At 65.2% G+C, this 16,431-nt stretch overlaps 1 protein-coding gene across 6 annotated transcripts; it reads left to right on the top strand.

Annotated features, from left to right (window-relative positions):
* The first annotated feature begins 82 nt into the window (after nucleotides 1-82).
* On the top strand, nucleotides 83-12,745 carry ADAM15 (ADAM metallopeptidase domain 15). Of its 6 annotated transcripts, XM_079329483.1 has the most exons (29): nucleotides 83-229; nucleotides 1,006-1,109; nucleotides 1,600-1,676; nucleotides 2,000-2,078; nucleotides 2,193-2,269; nucleotides 2,343-2,511; nucleotides 2,584-2,646; nucleotides 2,727-2,795; nucleotides 2,875-3,044; nucleotides 3,120-3,204; nucleotides 3,272-3,420; nucleotides 3,502-3,679; nucleotides 3,829-3,921; nucleotides 4,012-4,207; nucleotides 4,277-4,385; nucleotides 4,459-4,597; nucleotides 4,666-4,743; nucleotides 4,826-4,937; nucleotides 5,032-5,170; nucleotides 5,619-5,672; nucleotides 5,931-6,039; nucleotides 6,288-6,356; nucleotides 6,532-6,591; nucleotides 6,703-6,824; nucleotides 10,793-11,085; nucleotides 11,706-11,774; nucleotides 11,932-11,991; nucleotides 12,060-12,313; nucleotides 12,401-12,745. In XM_079329483.1, the coding sequence occupies exons 1-28, from the start codon at nucleotides 157-159 to the stop codon at nucleotides 12,146-12,148; spliced, it is 3,084 nt and encodes a 1,027-aa protein (XP_079185609.1). In that variant the 5' UTR covers nucleotides 83-156; the 3' UTR covers nucleotides 12,149-12,313; nucleotides 12,401-12,745. The 6 variants fall into 6 exon arrangements, with proteins under 6 accessions (XP_079185609.1, XP_079185604.1, XP_079185606.1 ...); XM_079329478.1 differs by lacking the exons at nucleotides 10,793-11,085; nucleotides 11,706-11,774; nucleotides 11,932-11,991; nucleotides 12,060-12,313; nucleotides 12,401-12,745 and adding an exon at nucleotides 6,974-7,090; XM_079329480.1 differs by lacking the exons at nucleotides 6,288-6,356; nucleotides 10,793-11,085; nucleotides 11,706-11,774; ... (1 more) ...; nucleotides 12,060-12,313; nucleotides 12,401-12,745 and adding an exon at nucleotides 6,974-7,090.
* The last annotated feature ends 3,686 nt before the right edge of the window (nucleotides 12,746-16,431 follow it).

Consider the following 16,431-nt stretch of genomic DNA (forward strand, 5'->3'; position numbering starts at 1 on the left):
CCCGGGCTGGGCGGTGCCGGAGGAGCGGAACGGAGCCACGGGGCGACGGGGAAGTTCCGCCCCCGGGCCGGGCCGGGCGAGGTCGATGCCGGTGCCGGTGCCGGTGCTGGGCCATGCACGACGAGAACCGGCGGGGCAGCGCGGCCCGGAGGAGCCATGGGGGCGATGGGGCCGCGGCTGCTGCTCGCCGCGGGGCTGCTGCTCGCCACTAGCACCGGCAGCGCTGCAGGTGAGCGGGGAACCGGGGTCCCGAGAGGGGAGGGGGTCGGTGGGGACCGCGGGTTGGGGATACCCACGGCAGGACCGGGGTGGGATGGGGAGGGGTAGCCCCTCTGGAAGCTCGTTGTCCCTTCCTCGGGATGTCCGGTGTGTCCTCCCGGTACGCCCGGTGCGCCCCCCGGGATGCGCTGGGATCCTTCCCCGGGATGTGCGGGAATCCCTCCCCGGGATGCGCTGGGAGCCTTCCCCGGTTCTCTCGGTGTTCCTTCCCCGGTTCGCTCGGTGATCCCTCCCCGGTTCTCTCGGTGATTCCCCGGTACCGCGGTTCTGTCCAGAACCGGGACCCGGCGCTCCCCGGGCTGGTGGGGCGGTGGGGAGCGGGGTTTGCGTACCCCCCATCCGGCACTCCCCGGGATTCCCCAAAAGCTGAGCCAGCCGAGCCGCGCTTCCAGCCCTGCCCAGTCTCTGTGCTGGTGTTACTGGGCAGCCGGCCGAGGTGATGCAAGGCTTGGCCGAGGAGCCCATCCCATCCTCCTGCAGCCCCCAAACAGCGGGGGTACCCCACAGGCTCTGCTGGGAGGTGAATGTGGGGGTCCCTGTTAGTGATTCCCACCTGCCTGATGAGCTGCAGTGGGTGACAACAGGGGTCTGCACTGGGATGAGTGACCAGGAGGGTCCAGGATGTGATGGGTGACTGAGTGGCTCTGGGATTTGGTGGGTGACCGCGGGGATCTGGGCTGTGGTGACTAACACAGTGGTGACACGGTGGCCCCGGGCTCTGTGCAGGTGACAGCTCACCGCAGCACAGTGAAGAATTAGGACACTCCTGGTCTGTGACCCCGTGGGTCCTGCGGGATAACCGGACACTCAGCTTGGCAGAAGCGACTCAGGTGAGCCCCCCACCCACATCCCTGGGGTCCCCCACACTTGTGACAGTGCACGCTGCTGCCTCCCCCTGCCCTCTTTTCAGAGCAGGACATCCCCGGGAATCCCAGCACCCACAAACCCTGGCATCCCAAAAGCAGTGGAGAGAGGGATCCTCAGCAAATTCCCCTTCCTCTCCTGATGCTGGGAGGGACCTTTCTGGGTCGGAAGGGCCCTGCCCACCCCTAAAATCGTTGGGAGTCTCTCCAATGTTTCCGCCGCGCTGCACCGGGCAGGAAGAGCGGGGTGGGGGGAACGGGGTGGGGACCCCGCTCGGTCCAGCCCCTCTTTCCCCGACACAATGAGGCCGGGAGGGAGGGACGCTTCCTGCGGGCTGGGCAAGGCATCCCTTCCGACCTCTCCCTCCGGGCCAGGCGGGTCCTGCTGCTTCTGAGGGTGTGTGGGGAGGGGGCAGCTTGGGTCAGGGGGTACCCCCTTAACCGCGGACTCTGCCAGGGGGGGTTCCCCGCCCATCTGCTAGTCCTGCTGGAGTTGGAGGGGATGCAGCTGCTGCTGGAACTGGAGCAAAACTGGTGAGTCTATGGTTCTGGGGGCAACAGCAGGGAGTGGGATGGAGCTCCTGGACCCGTGCAGGGTTGGGGTCCTCCTGGGACCCTGACGCTCTGTCTCTATCCATGGTGTACTTAGAGTGGGGGTCTCTTATTCTCTGTCTCCATCCATGGCACAGGTGGGGTGGGAGCCCTAGGGTGCACCCATAGAAGGGTGGGAGGTGATGGGTCCTCCCTTCCTGTCAGAGTCTGCTCAGGGCAGGGTGAGCTGGAGATTCCTGCTGTGGGACCCCCAGCAGGGTGGTTGTGACCCCCAGCAGTTGTGGGGTGACACAAATCTTTGGCAGGGAGCTGGTGCAGGGCACTGGGGTGCTGCTCTATTACCTGCCTGATGGCACACGGGTGATCCAGGAGCCCAGCGAGCAGGTATGGCCTCAGGCACTGCTGTCACCTGTGGTGTCCCCAAGCTATCCCTGTTCCCCAAGAGGACCCCAGCCTGGGGTCCTGGGGCTGGATCCTGAGACCCTTTCTCTGCTGCAGGAGCACTGCTGCTACCAGGGGACAGTGCAGGGCTTCCCAGGCTCCTGGGCCAACCTCTGTGCCTGCACTGGACTCAGGTGAGCTCCAATGTCTGTGAGCCTACTGATGATGGGGTGGGCTCCATATCCCAGCTCCTCTGTCCTTCCCCAGTGGCTGCCTCTGGCTGTCAGACACCAGGAGCTACACCCTGGAGCCAGACACCAGCAGCCCCCCAGGGCCACACGTGACATCCCACCTTCGGGTCCGGCTGGAGCCACGGAGCTGCAGGCAGAGCCCCCACCCTGGGGCAGAGGCAATAAAGCCCCTCTGGCCACAGAGGGTAGGTCTCTCCCAGGGGTTTTACCCCACAGAGTGTCCCTGTATCAGCACTCTGACCCCTCTCTGTCCCCAGGGCAAGCGGGCAGTGGCAGAGCAGCGTTTTGTGGAGCTGGTGATGGTGGTGGACCACGCTGCGGTGAGTGCTGGGCAGTGCCCCCAGAACAGGGGCTGCCCTTCCCACAGCCACCCCTCTGAGCCCTCTCCCTGTTTCCCCAGTTCCAGAATTACCCCAGCCTACAGCGTGTTCATACCCGGACCCTGGAAATCGCCAACCAGGTGGATGTGGTGAGTCACCGTGGGGTCAGTCCCTGCCAGCCCAGTGCCCAGCTGTGCCCTTGACACTCTCCCCTCTGTGCCCCCCCAGTTCCTGCGCCCCCTGGGAGTGCGGGTGGCCCTGTTGGCAGTGGAGGTGTGGAGTGAGGGCAACAAGATCACGGTGGGCAGCAGTGCCAGGGCTGTGCTGGAGCAGTTCCTGCGCTGGCGCCAGGAGGAGCTGCTGCCCCAGCTGCCCCACGACAACGCCCAGCTCCTGACGTGAGTGGAGGACAGGGTGGGGACAGGGGGATGAGCTGCAGCAGACCCCCAAAACCCTCTGTGCTCTCTCCCCAGGGGTGCCCACTTTGATGATGTCTCAGTGGGGATGGCGACTCAAGCCTCCATGTGTTCCCCCACGCGCTCCGGGGGGGTCAGCATGGTCAGTACCTCTGTCCCCCCACCCTGTTCTCCCACCACCTGCCCTCCCTGACCCTCCTGTCCCACAGGATCACTCTGTCAGTGTCCTGGTTGTTGCCTCCACCGTGGCCCATCAGCTGGGGCACAACCTGGGCATGCAGCACGACAGCAGCGGGCGTCACTGCGACTGTGGTGACCTCCAGCACGACCGCAGCTGCATCATGGCACCACCTACAGGGTGAGAGCAGTGGGAAAACCTTTGGTGGAACTGGGGCCAAGCCCCCTCCCCACCTCACAAACCCCTTTCCTGGCTCTGCAGGTTGACACCTGGCTTGAGCTTCAGCAACTGCAGCCAGCAGGATCTGGAGCACAGCCTGCAGCAGGGCAAGGGTTGGTGCCTCTCCAACATCCCAGAGCCTCAGCTCCTGACTGGGAGCCCCACCTGTGGGAACCACTTGGTAGAGCTGGGAGAGGAATGTGACTGCGGCCTCAGCGTGGTATGGGGGGCTCTTGGCAAGCCTACAGCCCTGAAGACACCCCCTTTCTCCATGGCTCTGCCCAGGAGTGTCTGGGGCTGGCAGGGTGGTTTAGAGTATCCAGTGCTGGGTGCTGATGGCACCCTCTGACTGCAGCCCCTCTGCTGCAGGAGTGCACTGATCCATGCTGCAACAGCAGCTCCTGCCAGCTGATGCCAGGAGCCGTGTGTGCCACCCAGGACACCTGCTGCCAGGACTGCCAGGTGTGTGAGGATGGGCACCCATGCCATGGGCACTGCCTGTGGTGGGTGAGTCCCCCCACTCACATTTATCTGACCTTGTGCCCCCCTCAGCTGCGCCGTGCTGGACACGTGTGTCGGGAGCTGCTGGGCGAGTGTGACTTGCCCGAGTTCTGTGATGGGGTGTCACCTCACTGTCCCCCTGACACGTTCCTCCAGGATGGGCAGCCCTGTGCCAGCGGGCGGGCACGCTGCTACAGTGGGGTCTGTGCCACCTATGAGGAGCAGTGCCAGCAGCTGCTGGGGCCAGGTAGAGCAGGGCCAGGGTGGGGTGCTGGGGGATAGATAGGGGTGCTGAGGGTCTCTGCCCCCACTGCAGGTGCCAGTGCTGTCTCCAGCTCCTGCATGGCTGCCCTGAACACAAGAGGGGATGAACGTGGGCACTGTGGGCAGCTCCCCAATGGCTCCTATGTCACCTGTGCCCAGCAGTGAGTGAGGTCCTTATCCTTCTCCATGTCCCCCTTGCTGTGTCCCCCTGCCCTGACTCCTCTGTCCCTGTAGGGACATCAGCTGTGGGATGCTGCAGTGCCAGCGTGGGGACAGCCCAGAAGGGTCCTGCCAGGGGACCCCATTGCCTGGGGACAAGGATGTGACCGATGTGGCCATGGTGCTGCCTGGCACCACCTGTGGCCCTGGGAAGGTGAGCAGTGAGGCAACAGGGAGGGGACCAGGAGGGGTGTCCCAGTTCTGACACCCCATCCCCTGCAGATATGCCTCCAGCACCGGTGCCAGGACATCTCCATCCTGGGTGACCAGCAGTGCCAGAGCAAATGCCACGGGCACGGGGTGAGTGCAGGGCTGGGAAGAGGGTGCTGGCAGCAGGGACCTGCTCCTCAGGGGCTGAGCTCAGCCAGTGTCACCCACTCAGGTGTGCAACAACCACGGGCACTGCCACTGTGAGCGGGGCTGGGCCCCCCCAACCTGCGACAGCCCCGGAGTGGGCGGCAGCCAGGACAGCGGCCCTGCCAGCCTGGAGCGAGGTGAGGGACGAGGCCAGCCCAGAGAATGGAGCTTTGTGCGGGTGTCAGGGAGGGTGATGGGCACAGAGGAGGCTGACGTGCTGCTCTCCCACAGGGGGAAGCGCCCTGCCCACGGCTCTGCTGCTGAGCGCGCTGCTGGGGTTGGCGCTGGCACTGGGGCTGTGCCGTGCCCGCCGTGCCGGCCTGCACAAGCGCCTGTGCCAGCTTGGCAAGGGCACCTCCTGCCAGTACAGGTACTGGGGATGGGGGGGATGTGGTGGGAGGGGTGTGGAGGGCACGTGGGTTTTGGCACGCTCGCCTCTGCATGCGCGTGCCAAGGCATGAAGGTGGCACGCGGGTGCCACGCTGCATGCATGTCGTGACAGAGAGGTGGCACGCTCACCTTTACACCTGTGTCGTGACACGCAGGTGGCACACACACCTCTGCATGTGTTTGCCACAGTGGCCTGCTCAACCCTGCTCACCTGCACTGTGACACACAGGTGGCACGCTCAGTTCTGCATGCACCAGAGCCGCCTGCATGCCTGTGCAGCAGTGTGGTGCACGCCTGTGTTCCCCATGGTGGCTGCCCAAGCGTTGTGACCCCACAGAGCGACCATCCCTGTGCACAACCCCATCGTGCACCGTGGCCCCCACATCCCCCTCAGCCCCAGGCTGAGCCCCCCACTCTTCTCCCCACAGTGCTGAGACCCGGGTGCAGTTCCTGGGTCCCGGAGCCGCAGACGGCTGGAGCGGGTAACGTCACCGCCGGCGCCTGGGCGTGGGGCTGTCCCCGAGCCATCCTGCTTCGCAAGGCCTCCAGTGCTGCACTCTTCCCCTGGCAGTGCCCGTGGGGTGCGGGGCAGCCCCGGGGGCGCGGGGGTGTCGCATCTTCCAGCGCCGAGGGGTTCGTTTCTCTTGGGCTTCTGCTGGTGTCGGTGTCGCTCGGTCGCTGTGCGGGGTCCCCAGAGTGCCTGGATAGAGCAAGGTCTCATCCTGTGTTTTCCCCTGCAGGATCTCACAGCCAGAGCCTCGTTCAGGCAGCAACCAAGGTCCCCCTGCACGTCCCCGGCCCCCGCAGTGGCGTCAGGGCACGGAGCTGCAGGTCATGCATGGCAGCAAGGTGAGGATGGGCGTGATGGAGGCAGAGGGTACCGAGTTCACTTTGATCTTGGGGTGCCAGCTCAGAGCATCCCACTCCTTGGCACCCGGAGCAGCCTGGCACGGCCACTTGGCACGACTGCTGCTGGCTGGGATTGGTGCCCATCCCAGCCGGGGCTGTGCACTGAGGGGGGGGTCTCTGTCTCTGCCTGGCGGGAGGGGGGTCTCCGCATGCTGCATGGCTTGTCTCCCCTCTCCCTCTCTCCGCAGCCGGCTGCCCTCGGCTCAGCCCGGCCTGATCCGCCCTCCCGGCCTCTCCCGCCGGACCCTGTGCCCAAGGTAACGCCCAGGCGTGGGCAGGGGTCTCTCAGCCCACCCAGGACCCGCTGCATGTCTGGCTGCGCTCCAGCTCTCGGGGACTTCTGTGACACGGCTGTGCCCAGACCCCCTCCCGCTTCACCTGCTCGTCCCCTTGTCCCCCTGCTTGTCTCACTGTCCCTCTCTCCCTGCCCAGGACAGGCCGCCCCCCCCCACACGCCCGCTGCCCGCCGACCCTGTGCTGCTGAGCTCTCAGGTAAAGCAGCAGCACCTGCGTGTGGGGCAGCAGGCCGAGTCCCACCCCCCTGAGCCCACCTTGGGGGGGCATCCCATGACCCAGCCCTGACACCCCCCCGTGCCTTTGCAGCCCCCAGGTCCAGCCAAACCCCCTCCACCGCAGCGGCCGCTGCCCTCGGACCCCCCGGGCCCTTCGGTGCCCCGCAGCGAGAGCCCCCCTGGGCACCCCTATGTCACCGTGGTTCCTGCCAGGTGAGCAGGGGCAAGAGGGGAGTGTGGGTGAGGAGAAATGAGGGGTTTGAGTGTGGTGGCAGAGGAGGAAGGTGGGGTCAGGGGATGCAGAGCAGGGGGAAGTTCTTTGGACCCCACCCTCACCCCACCGCCCTCCCTTCTCTTCCCAGGCCCGCCCCGGCCCCGCCAGAGGCCTGAGCCGCGGAGCGCTGGATTTGCGGGGAATGCCGGGCCCTACCGCCCGCTTTTTGTCCCGCCACGTCAATAAAGGGGCTGTGAGCCGCCTCTGTGCTGCCTCCGCCACACCGGGACCGGGGCACCGAGAGCGGCACCGGGGGCGGCGGGAGGGGGGGAGCGGGACGGAACTACAACTCCCGGCAGGCACCGCGCCGGAAGAGACACCCAAGCGGCAGCGCCCCCTGGCGGGGATTGCGCGGAGCTGCGGCGGGGGCGGTGTCCCGGGAGCCACGTGGGCACGGGGCGGGGCGAGGGGACACGGGGCGGGGCGAGGGGACACGGGGCGACACGCGTGTGGGCACGTGTGTGTGTGAGCTGCTCTGTGGGTTTGTGCACACGCGTGTGCAAGAGCCTCTCTGTGGGCTCGTGTGTGCAAAAGCTTCTCTGTAGGTTTGTGCACATGTATATGCAAGAGCTGCTCTGTGTGTGCACACACGTGTGCAAGAGCTGCTCTGTGGGTTTGTGCACAGGTGTGTGTGAGTCCTGCTCCGTGGGCACACACGTGTGTAAGAGCTGCTCGTGGGCACACACGTGTGCAGGGTTTCCTCTGTGTCCACAGGCACACACATGGACAGCGGCTTCCATAAGCATGGGCACAAATGTGTCTGTGTGGGCACCTGTGTCTGTTTTTCTGTGTGTGTCCGTGTGTGTAAGAGCTGCTCTGTGGGTTTGGACACAGGTACAGGAGCTGTCCTGTGTGCATGGGCATGTGCTCGAGCAGGAGCTGCCACACTCATGTTTGTGACAGCAGTTTTCTGGGCAGGAGCACGTGTGTGCAAGCCACCTGCTAGAACACAGGTACATGTGTGTGTGTGCCCTGTGTGCCCATCAGTGCGTGTGCAGGAGCTGCTCTTGAGGACAGGGACCCACACCTGACCAGCAGCAGGCTCACACACGGGCACAGGTGTGCAAAACCTGCTCTGTGTGGGCACAGGTGTGGGCAGGAACACGTGTGAGCATCAACCATCACACACGAGTGTTCATGGCCATATCTCCCCATCCCCGGGCCCCGCAGGGCCCAGCTGGTGCCGGTACCGGTGGCTGCTGATGCCCGGTGCAGGGGGTAACCAGCGCTGCCGGTGCCGGTACTGGGGCGGTGCCAGGTTGGGGTGGGGTTAGCCGGGAGCCGGTTTGGGTCGGAGCTGCCGGTCCCAGGGGCGGTGCCGATGGATGCCAGAGGTGTTGGTCGGTGCTGGTGCCAGGGATGCTGCTGTTGCCGGGGATGCTGATCCCAGATGCCCGGGCGGTGTTGGTCCCGGTGCCGGTAGATATTCACAGTACCGGCTCGGTGTCGGACTAGGAGAGATACTGGGGAGTTGCCAAGGATATCCAGCGGTGTCGGCGGATGTTGGCGGTACCAAGAGGTGCCAGACTGGGGCGTGGCTGCCGGTTCCGATCCTGGTGCCGCTGGATGCCTGGTGGGCACTTACCGGTCTCGGTGCCGGTGCCGATCTCAATGCCGGTGCCGGTGGGTGCCGGTGCCGCCCGCCAAGGGTTAATGGCAGTCGGTGAAGTTGCCGGGCGGCGGCGCGGCGGGATTGGCCCGAAGTTGTCGGGGCGGGCCGGGCCGTGCCGAGCCCCGCCGGGCCGCCCCGCCCGCGGCCCCCCGCCGCCCCCCGCCGCCGGCGGAGCCATGCGCCCGCGCCGCTGCTCGGGCTCCTGCTCTGGGCGCCGCTGCTCTGGGCGCCGCCGGTGCGCGGCTTCCGCCACGGCGTCCACTGGAACGGCAGCAACCCCAGGTACCGCCGCCGCCCCCGCCGGCCCCGCCGCCTTTGTACGCTCGGGCCCCACCGAGCCCCGGGCCCCACCGAGCCCCGGGCCCGCGCCGCCGCCACGGGACGGGACCGCACGGAACGGGATGGGACGGGAGGGGCGGCGGGCGGTGGGCTCCAGGGGGGGGCGGGGCTGCTGGCCACCGGGCTACCATGGGCGAGAGTGAGACGGGGAGCACGTCCCAGTGGGACCGAGCCCGCGGGCATCCCCGATAGCACCGAGCCCCCAGGTAACGCTGAACGCCTGAGCGTCCCCCAGTGTGCCGAGCCCCCGGGCATCCCCAGGGCACCGAGCCCCGGGTGGTACCTCCCGGTGGTACCGAGCCACCGGGCAGCTCTGGGCGTTGTCGAGAGGGTGAGAACCCCCGGGGGTGCGGAGCTCTGAGCAGCACCGAGCCACCCTGGTGGTACCGAGCCCCGGGCAGTACAGAACCGCTGAATGCCCCAGCTGGTACCGAGCCCTGGGGGCTACGGGGGGCACTGAGTCACTGGGCATCCCTGGGTGCCACCGGGACAGTGAGAAGTCCTGGGTGGTGCTTAGCACCAGGCACTGCTGGTGGCACTGAGCCCCGGGTGACATCCCTCTCAGGATTCTCCCTCAGTGACACCGAGCTCTGGGTGGTTCCCACACCAGCGGGCAGCCCTGGTTGCCCCCAGGCTAGTGGGCACTCCTGGTGGCACCAAGCTGGTGGGAATCCCTAGTGCTGCCAATTTTCCGGTGGTACCCACCTGTGCTGAGCCTGAATGCCCTTGGTAGCACTCTGGTGGCATCCAGCTGGGGGGTGGCACTCTTGGGGCTATGGGTTTCCATGGCAGGTGTCCCCTCTGGTGGGAGTCACTCCAGCACACACCCTGCATTGGTGCTGCCTGTGAACTTTGCCATCACCAGCACCAACAGGCCAGGGTCTGGCTCCATCCCTCTTCCCAACCTCCTCCATTTTAGGTATTTCCCAGCTTGGGGCTTCTCAAGGAGCAGGGGGCAGGGTCAAGATCCTGGGGCCTCCCCCATGGAGGTCCTGTGCTCTGGGCCCACGGGACTGGGACAGATGATGGACAGGGCTGGGGGTACAGATGCTGCCTTGCCACCATCCTGTGGATGGGAAAGGTGGGACCCCCCCACTCATGGATGACCCAGGAAGAGGGATTCTGTCTGCCCCTCTGCTGGGCCAGGCAGGGCCCCGTCCCCTCTAGCCCTCGGTCCTGCCCAGGCCCGTTCATGCCGGCGTTGCCCGTGGGATGCTCTGAGTCAGCAGGAGTCTGTGCTCCATCCTGCCCTCGGGGAGCCCCCAGCCTGAGCGGGGTGTCGGGGGTTCAGCATCCCCCTTGCCAGTGCTGCCATCCTAGTGATGAATGTTCTGTTCTCTGCTGGGATTCTGTGAACACCAACTGCACCGTGGGGCCGAGATCTGCCTGCCAGCCCGTTTTCCATCACCTGTCCCACACGCTCAGGACCAAGCGTGTGCATGTTCATGTGTGTTCACATGTGTGTGCACGTGTGTGTGCCTGCACAGCTGCTCCACCCTGGCCTGGCCACACTTGCTGTCGGCACAACTGTGAGCTCACAGCATCCCCAACGCTGCTGTACCTGGGCTGGGGCCCCATCCCCTGCCCCAGAGCCCACCCCGTGCCCCCTGCCCCGGCCACCACCCCCTGCCAGCACCGTGCCGAGGCGGGAGCGTCCCCTCGCACGGACCCCCACCGGCGTGTCATGTCCGATCAGCGGCCAGGCGGGTGCCTGGGGCGAGGGGCTTTGTGCCTGGGCAGCGTGGCTGTACAACCCCCCCCGGCCGCGGTAGCCGAGCCCATTCAGCTCCAGCGGCCTGCGGCTAATCTGAGCTGATGCCTGGCTGCGTGGCTCGGGCGGTGTCCGCTCGGTGGTTTTGGGAAAAGCCCCAGCTCTCCGCTCCGCTGGGGCAGGAGGCAGCAGCAGGGCACCACTCCCAGCGGACCCCCGGCTTCCCGGCTCGTCCTGCCCGGCAGGTTCCTGCGGGACGACTATTCCATCCAGGTGGCCATCAATGACTACCTGGACATCTACTGCCCGCACTACGAGGGGGCGGTGCCCGCCGGCCGGGCAGAGACCTTCACGCTTTTCATGGTGGACCGGGAGGGTTATCGCGGCTGCTACGAGACCCCCGGCGCCTTCAAGCGCTGGGAGTGCAACCGGCCCCGGGCTCCCTTCGGGCCCGTCCGCTTCTCCGAGAAGATCCAGCGTTTCACCCCCTTCTCACTCGGCTTCGAGTTCCAGCCGGGGGAGACCTACTACTATATCTGTGAGTGCCCTCGGGGTGCCGCGGGGGCTGCACTGGGGCGCTGGGTGCAGTCCCCGGGGTCAGAACAGATGTCCCAGGGTTAGGTGTGAACAGAGTCCCCATGGAACCGAATTTAGGGCATGTGGTGGGGTCAGGGTACATCCAGAATGTCGCTGAGATTAAGGGCAACGCAGGGGTTCTGGATGATGCCAGGGCTGAGGTGCAGGGGGACTCTGGATGTCACAAGGGGATAGGGATGCAAGGGATGTCTGGATGCCTTGGGGTGGAGGATTCATGGGGGTGTGGGGTGCAGAGGGGTTCTGGTACCCCTGGAAGGTCGGGGTTAAAGGGTTTCTGAATGCTCGTGGAGGGGGGCACAAGGGGATTAGGGTGCATGGCTGGGGTCTGGATGGTGGGGAGGGAGGTGGGGTGCAGGGGGTGTCTGGATGCCCCGCGGTGGGGGCACGAGGGCTCGGGGTGCCCCCGGTTCGGGATGCGGGGTGGGCTCTGGGTGCTCCGGGGTGGGGGCTCCGTCCTCGCGTTCCGCCGGGAGGGGGCGCCCCCGGCCCGCGCTGGTTCCGCCGTCGGGGGGTCCCGGGGGGGCCGCACCGGCCGCTCCCCGCTGACCCCCCCCTGCCCAGCCGTGCCCAGCCCCGAGAGCGCCGGGCGATGCCTGAAGCTGCGCGTCACCGTCTGCTGCCGAGGCACCAGTGAGTCCGGCTGGGAGAGGGGGATGTACCCCAAAATTCGGGGGTTCTACCGCCCCCGGGGCACACCAGTCCCCGCTGGGGGTTACCGGAGCCTCGGGGGTGACTCCATGTAATTCAAAAGAACCGATCTCTGACAACGGTGGGGGTTTTTTTTCAGCGCCAGAGCCGATGACAGAGGTGCCCAATTCGCAGCCCCGAGGGCGCGGGGGCCCCGAGGGTGAGTACGGGGGAAGGGATGGGACCCCGGGGACCGGCTGGCCCTGACCATTGCTTGTGCCCCGGCAGATGTGGTGCCTGCCCGGGGCACCGCGGTCCCATCGCAGTCCTGCAGCCCGTGCCTGGCGTTCGTGCTCCTGGCCCCGCTCTGGATCTGACCCCGGCGCTGCCCGTGGCGGGGGGATGGGCTCCCCTGCCCCGACGCCGCTTCCAGACTCTTCCTCACAGCCAAACCCCCCAAGCCCGTGGGGCAGCCCCAGGCCATGACCCGCCTGCTGGACCTCCGCAAAGCCGAGCTGGGGCCGGGAGCTCCGGGCTGGAAGGTGAGGGGCAGCGAGGGCTCCGGGGCAGTGGGCGATCACCTTCCTGCTACCCTGAAGCATCCCTGGACGGGGTTCTCTCCCTCTCAGGACCATCGCTTGCCACCGGCATCAGCGCACATCGGGATCGCCACGAGTCAGCATCGCCGAGCGCTGCGATTGCCACGCCCTGGCACTGTCCCGCCGGCCACCTACGCCGGTGCTGGGGTCCCCTCAGCGAACGCCTGCTCTGCCCCACGGCTATCACCTCATCTCGTGCCTTTCCCCATGGACCCCCGGCCCTGGGGCCCAGGGACCCCCAACCCCGGAGCGGGGCAGCAGCTCCGATGGCGGCATCCGCCGCTGCCGTGTCCTCCTCCAGCGAGGACACGCTGATCTGTCTTCTGAGAAGACGCCTTCCTCCGTGCCCTCGGTTTGGTTTTAACCCCTGGTAGTGACTGAGCAATACAGTATTTGCAAGATCGCTGAGCCCCGGGTGTGCGGCCCCCCCCCTCCCCCCCGCCGTCCCCCTGCCCGTGCCCCCCAACCCTGCATCTCTCCTCTAGGGGGGTCCCTGCCCCTTGTTCCCCGCACTGCCTTTATGGCCAAGAGCTTAATTGCAGCAGTTTGATATTGAGTCGTCGGCTCCTGTCAGCAGAGAGCTTTAATTATAGACGAGCTGACAGTAATTAACACCTGGCGGTGGGATCAGCACTGGGACAGGGGGTGAGGGGGCAGTAGGTTTGGGGGTCACTCACCCAAATCCCCCAGCCAGGCACCCTGGTCCCCCTTGCCACCTTTGGGTGTGGTTGAGGTGCCTACAGAGCTGCGACACTCTGTGTCCATCTCTCCATCTGCTACGCACCCTATAAGATGCACCCTGAAGTGGGGGGCCATGGGAGGGGGCTGCAGGGTTTCCCCCTTCCCCAGTGGGGGCACCCAGGCTGCCGTGGGGGCCGATCCCACGGCACAAACCGCTCCGTGCCGGAGTCGTGCCTCTGGCGCAGCCACATGCCCCAGCTTTGCCAAGTGGCAGGAGATTTCCCTGACGCTTTTGGTCCCCCATCCCATCAGTGCAGCCCCTCATTTGTCCTCCTGGGGGGCTCAAGAGGCGCCCAACTCCCCCCGGGGCTGCCCGCAGCGGGGCCCCCCAGCCCCTCGCCGCGCAGGCGTTGCCGGCCGCCTGCCGCAGTGGTGCCGGGCACGTCAGACAGGTTTTATGGCTTCTGGGAGAAAGAAGCTGCTTGGCAAGAGGCTGAGCGAAAGCATCGACCGTGCCGTTCCCCTCCCCCCGCTCTGCTGCCTGCCCTTCCCCCATTGCACCCCGCACCCCATCCTGCACCCCGCCCTGCACCCCAGCTCTGCAGGGAGGGGTACCCCATCCCCACGGGGGACACTGAGGCTGCTTAGTGCAGAGGGAGGCATATCCCGTGGGAGGGGGTGTGAACATCTGGGGACCACCGTACCTAAGGGACCCCCGTGTAGGATGCTGGGTGGGGCATCCCCCAAAGTAGCCACCTGGGGGGATGCTGGGGGGGCAATGGTGCCTGTAGGACAAGGGGATGGCAGGGGTGATGGTGATTTGTGGGACTCCCATGCAGGGGTGATGGGGGGCTGCACCCTGTGGGTCCCCCGTGCAGGGATTCGAGGGAACAAAGATTCTCTGTGGGATCTCCATGATGGGATGCTGAGGGGCTCTTTAGGGTCTCCATGCAGGGATTCTGGGGTGCTGTTCCCTGTGGAATCCCCATGTGGGGATGCTGGGTGGGGGCATCCCCCAAAGGACCCCCGTACAAAAATTCTGGGGGATAACTGTGCCCTGCTGCGTGGGGATCCCGATGGGCTGTGCCTTGCAGGAACCCATGCTGAGATTCCAGGGGCTCTGCCCATTGCACCGCCCCTTCCCCAGACCCTCAGAGATTCCCGGACGAGGCCAAGAGATCCTTGTGGGACCCCTGGGGTGGGTGCTAGGTCTGGGCACGGCAGGGTCCTGTCCTTGAGCCGGTGTTGTTTGGTATGCGGGAGCTGCCACCAGCTTCAAATCCCATCGACTTCCAATGAGCAATGCCATCAATAACGGCTAATTGATGGCGCGGCCGCTCCAAATCAGATTCCCCGTCCCCTGAATCCAATTGATGGCTCCGCACCCCGCAGCCGCCGCGGCAGAAATTGAATCTATTCAAGGAATGGGCTCCATTAGCCCATCCCTTCTGTCTCGCCACCCCCCTGCCTCGGGGCTACCCCGACCTCCCCCCCCCGGTGCCACCCACACCAACCGGGATGCTGGGGTGCCACGGGGAGGAGTGTGGGGTGAGGATGTCAGGTGCCCCAGGTGGGTGGGAGTTAAACCTTCAGAAACTGGGAAGGAAAAATGTATCACCTGGAATAACAAGTGGTGGGAAATGGTAATAGGCAGCGCTGAGATGGAGAGCAGGATAAAGATCCATGGGGCTGGGAGCCACAGCAGGCAACGAGGGTGGGGGGCACAGCATGGCCATGCCCACCCCATGCCAGGCTCACTGTCAGGACAGGAACAGTAGATGCACCGTGGCACAGTCCCTTTATCTCTGTGTTGTTCCTGAAGCCAGACCCCTCACCTAGCCACGCTGCCAGAGTCCCCCCCGACCCAACCCTGCCGTGACAGCGTGCCCCAAACACCCCTCATCACCCCAGCGTGAGGATAAGGTCTGCAGCCGTGCCGGGATAGCCCCGGGACACACAGGGGACATGGGACACTGTGCCCCGCCCTGAGGGATGGGAGGGAGCAGCACAGCCCCCCGGGCAGTGGGGCGCATCTCTGCTCCCCATGGGCGAAGGGCAGCGGCGGCGGCTCCCACCCGAGAGCTGTGGAGAGCATCCCGGAGATGGGAAATGGCTCCGTGTCACCATGGAAACGGGGCCACCGGCTCGACATGCCGAGGGGACACGTGTGCTGAGGGGACACGCATGCTGAGCCCTGAGGAGAGGGGCACTGGGAATGCCAGGCATGGAGGGGACAGCGGGCATTGGGCACAGGCTCCCCAGCGCTCTGAGCCAAACCACAGAGCCCATCACCCACCTGGGAGCTGCCCCCTGTTACCTGGCACTCTGGGGGATGTCACCTCTTCGTGATGCCACCATGGCCGGGCAGCTCCACAGCACCAGCCCAGTGCTGAGCTGGGTGTGGGGGGCTGGAGCAGCCATTCCCCCAGCAGCCGCCTGATGATGTGCATCGTCAAGGTTATAATTTAGCAAAACACTCAGCAGGGGTTTGGAGGGAGCTGGTCTGCACCGCTTAATTAACCGGAGCTGCATGCACGGAGCCCGCTCCTGTCATAGCAATGAGGGTGTGGGCACTGGGTTGGAGTGGCACAGGCGTGCAGGGGGTGTCACACCCCATCCCACCCCATCCCACCCCATTCCATCCCACCCATTCCATCCCATCCCATCCCATCCCATCCCATCCCATCCCATCCCATCCCATCCCATCCCATCCCAGCTGCCAGGTGGGAGCAGCAGGTCCCACACATCACAGTCTTGGTTGGAAGGACAGGTGTCTGCCAATAAAGGCAGAAACTTCTCTTTGAAATGGAGAATGTATAGCCCCTTCCTCCAAATTATTATGATTTTGAAATTAAGGGGCTGTCAGGTGAATAGATGGGAATTAGGAATAACAGTTCTTTACTAGGAAAATTAAAATAGAAATACAGTATTATGAAGAACAATCCCAAAACACTGCCAGAGCCAGAATCCAAGCTGACACCCGTCAGTCAGTCAGGGTGGTGGCAGCAGTGCCATTCAATGGTGGCTGCATCCCCCTGCAGTGGCAGATGTGGTTCAGCTGGAGCAGTGCTCCTGGAGAAGGTGCAGTTTCCTCTGAAGGTCCAGGGATGATGTGGAAAGGTCTGGTTTTCCTCTGGAATCCAGTGGAAAGAAGGTCCCTTGGTGTCCAAAATCTCAGTTTTTATCTGAGTAGGAAAGGCTTGGCTCCTCCCCTAGCTGGAGCATCTCCCAGTGGGATGATGGAATTTTATCAGTCATGCACTGGGACTCAATGACCATTAACAGGAGATATCTCCTGGAGGGAGGATGGGCTGTGGGTAGATAAAGATGATTGCCCCAGCTGGTTTAAAGCTGGCCCATTAGCAGATAATATGTGCCAG

The sequence above is a fragment of the Erithacus rubecula genome (genome assembly GCF_903797595.1).
Source record: "Erithacus rubecula genome assembly, chromosome: 33".
NCBI lineage: Eukaryota > Metazoa > Chordata > Aves > Passeriformes > Muscicapidae > Erithacus > Erithacus rubecula.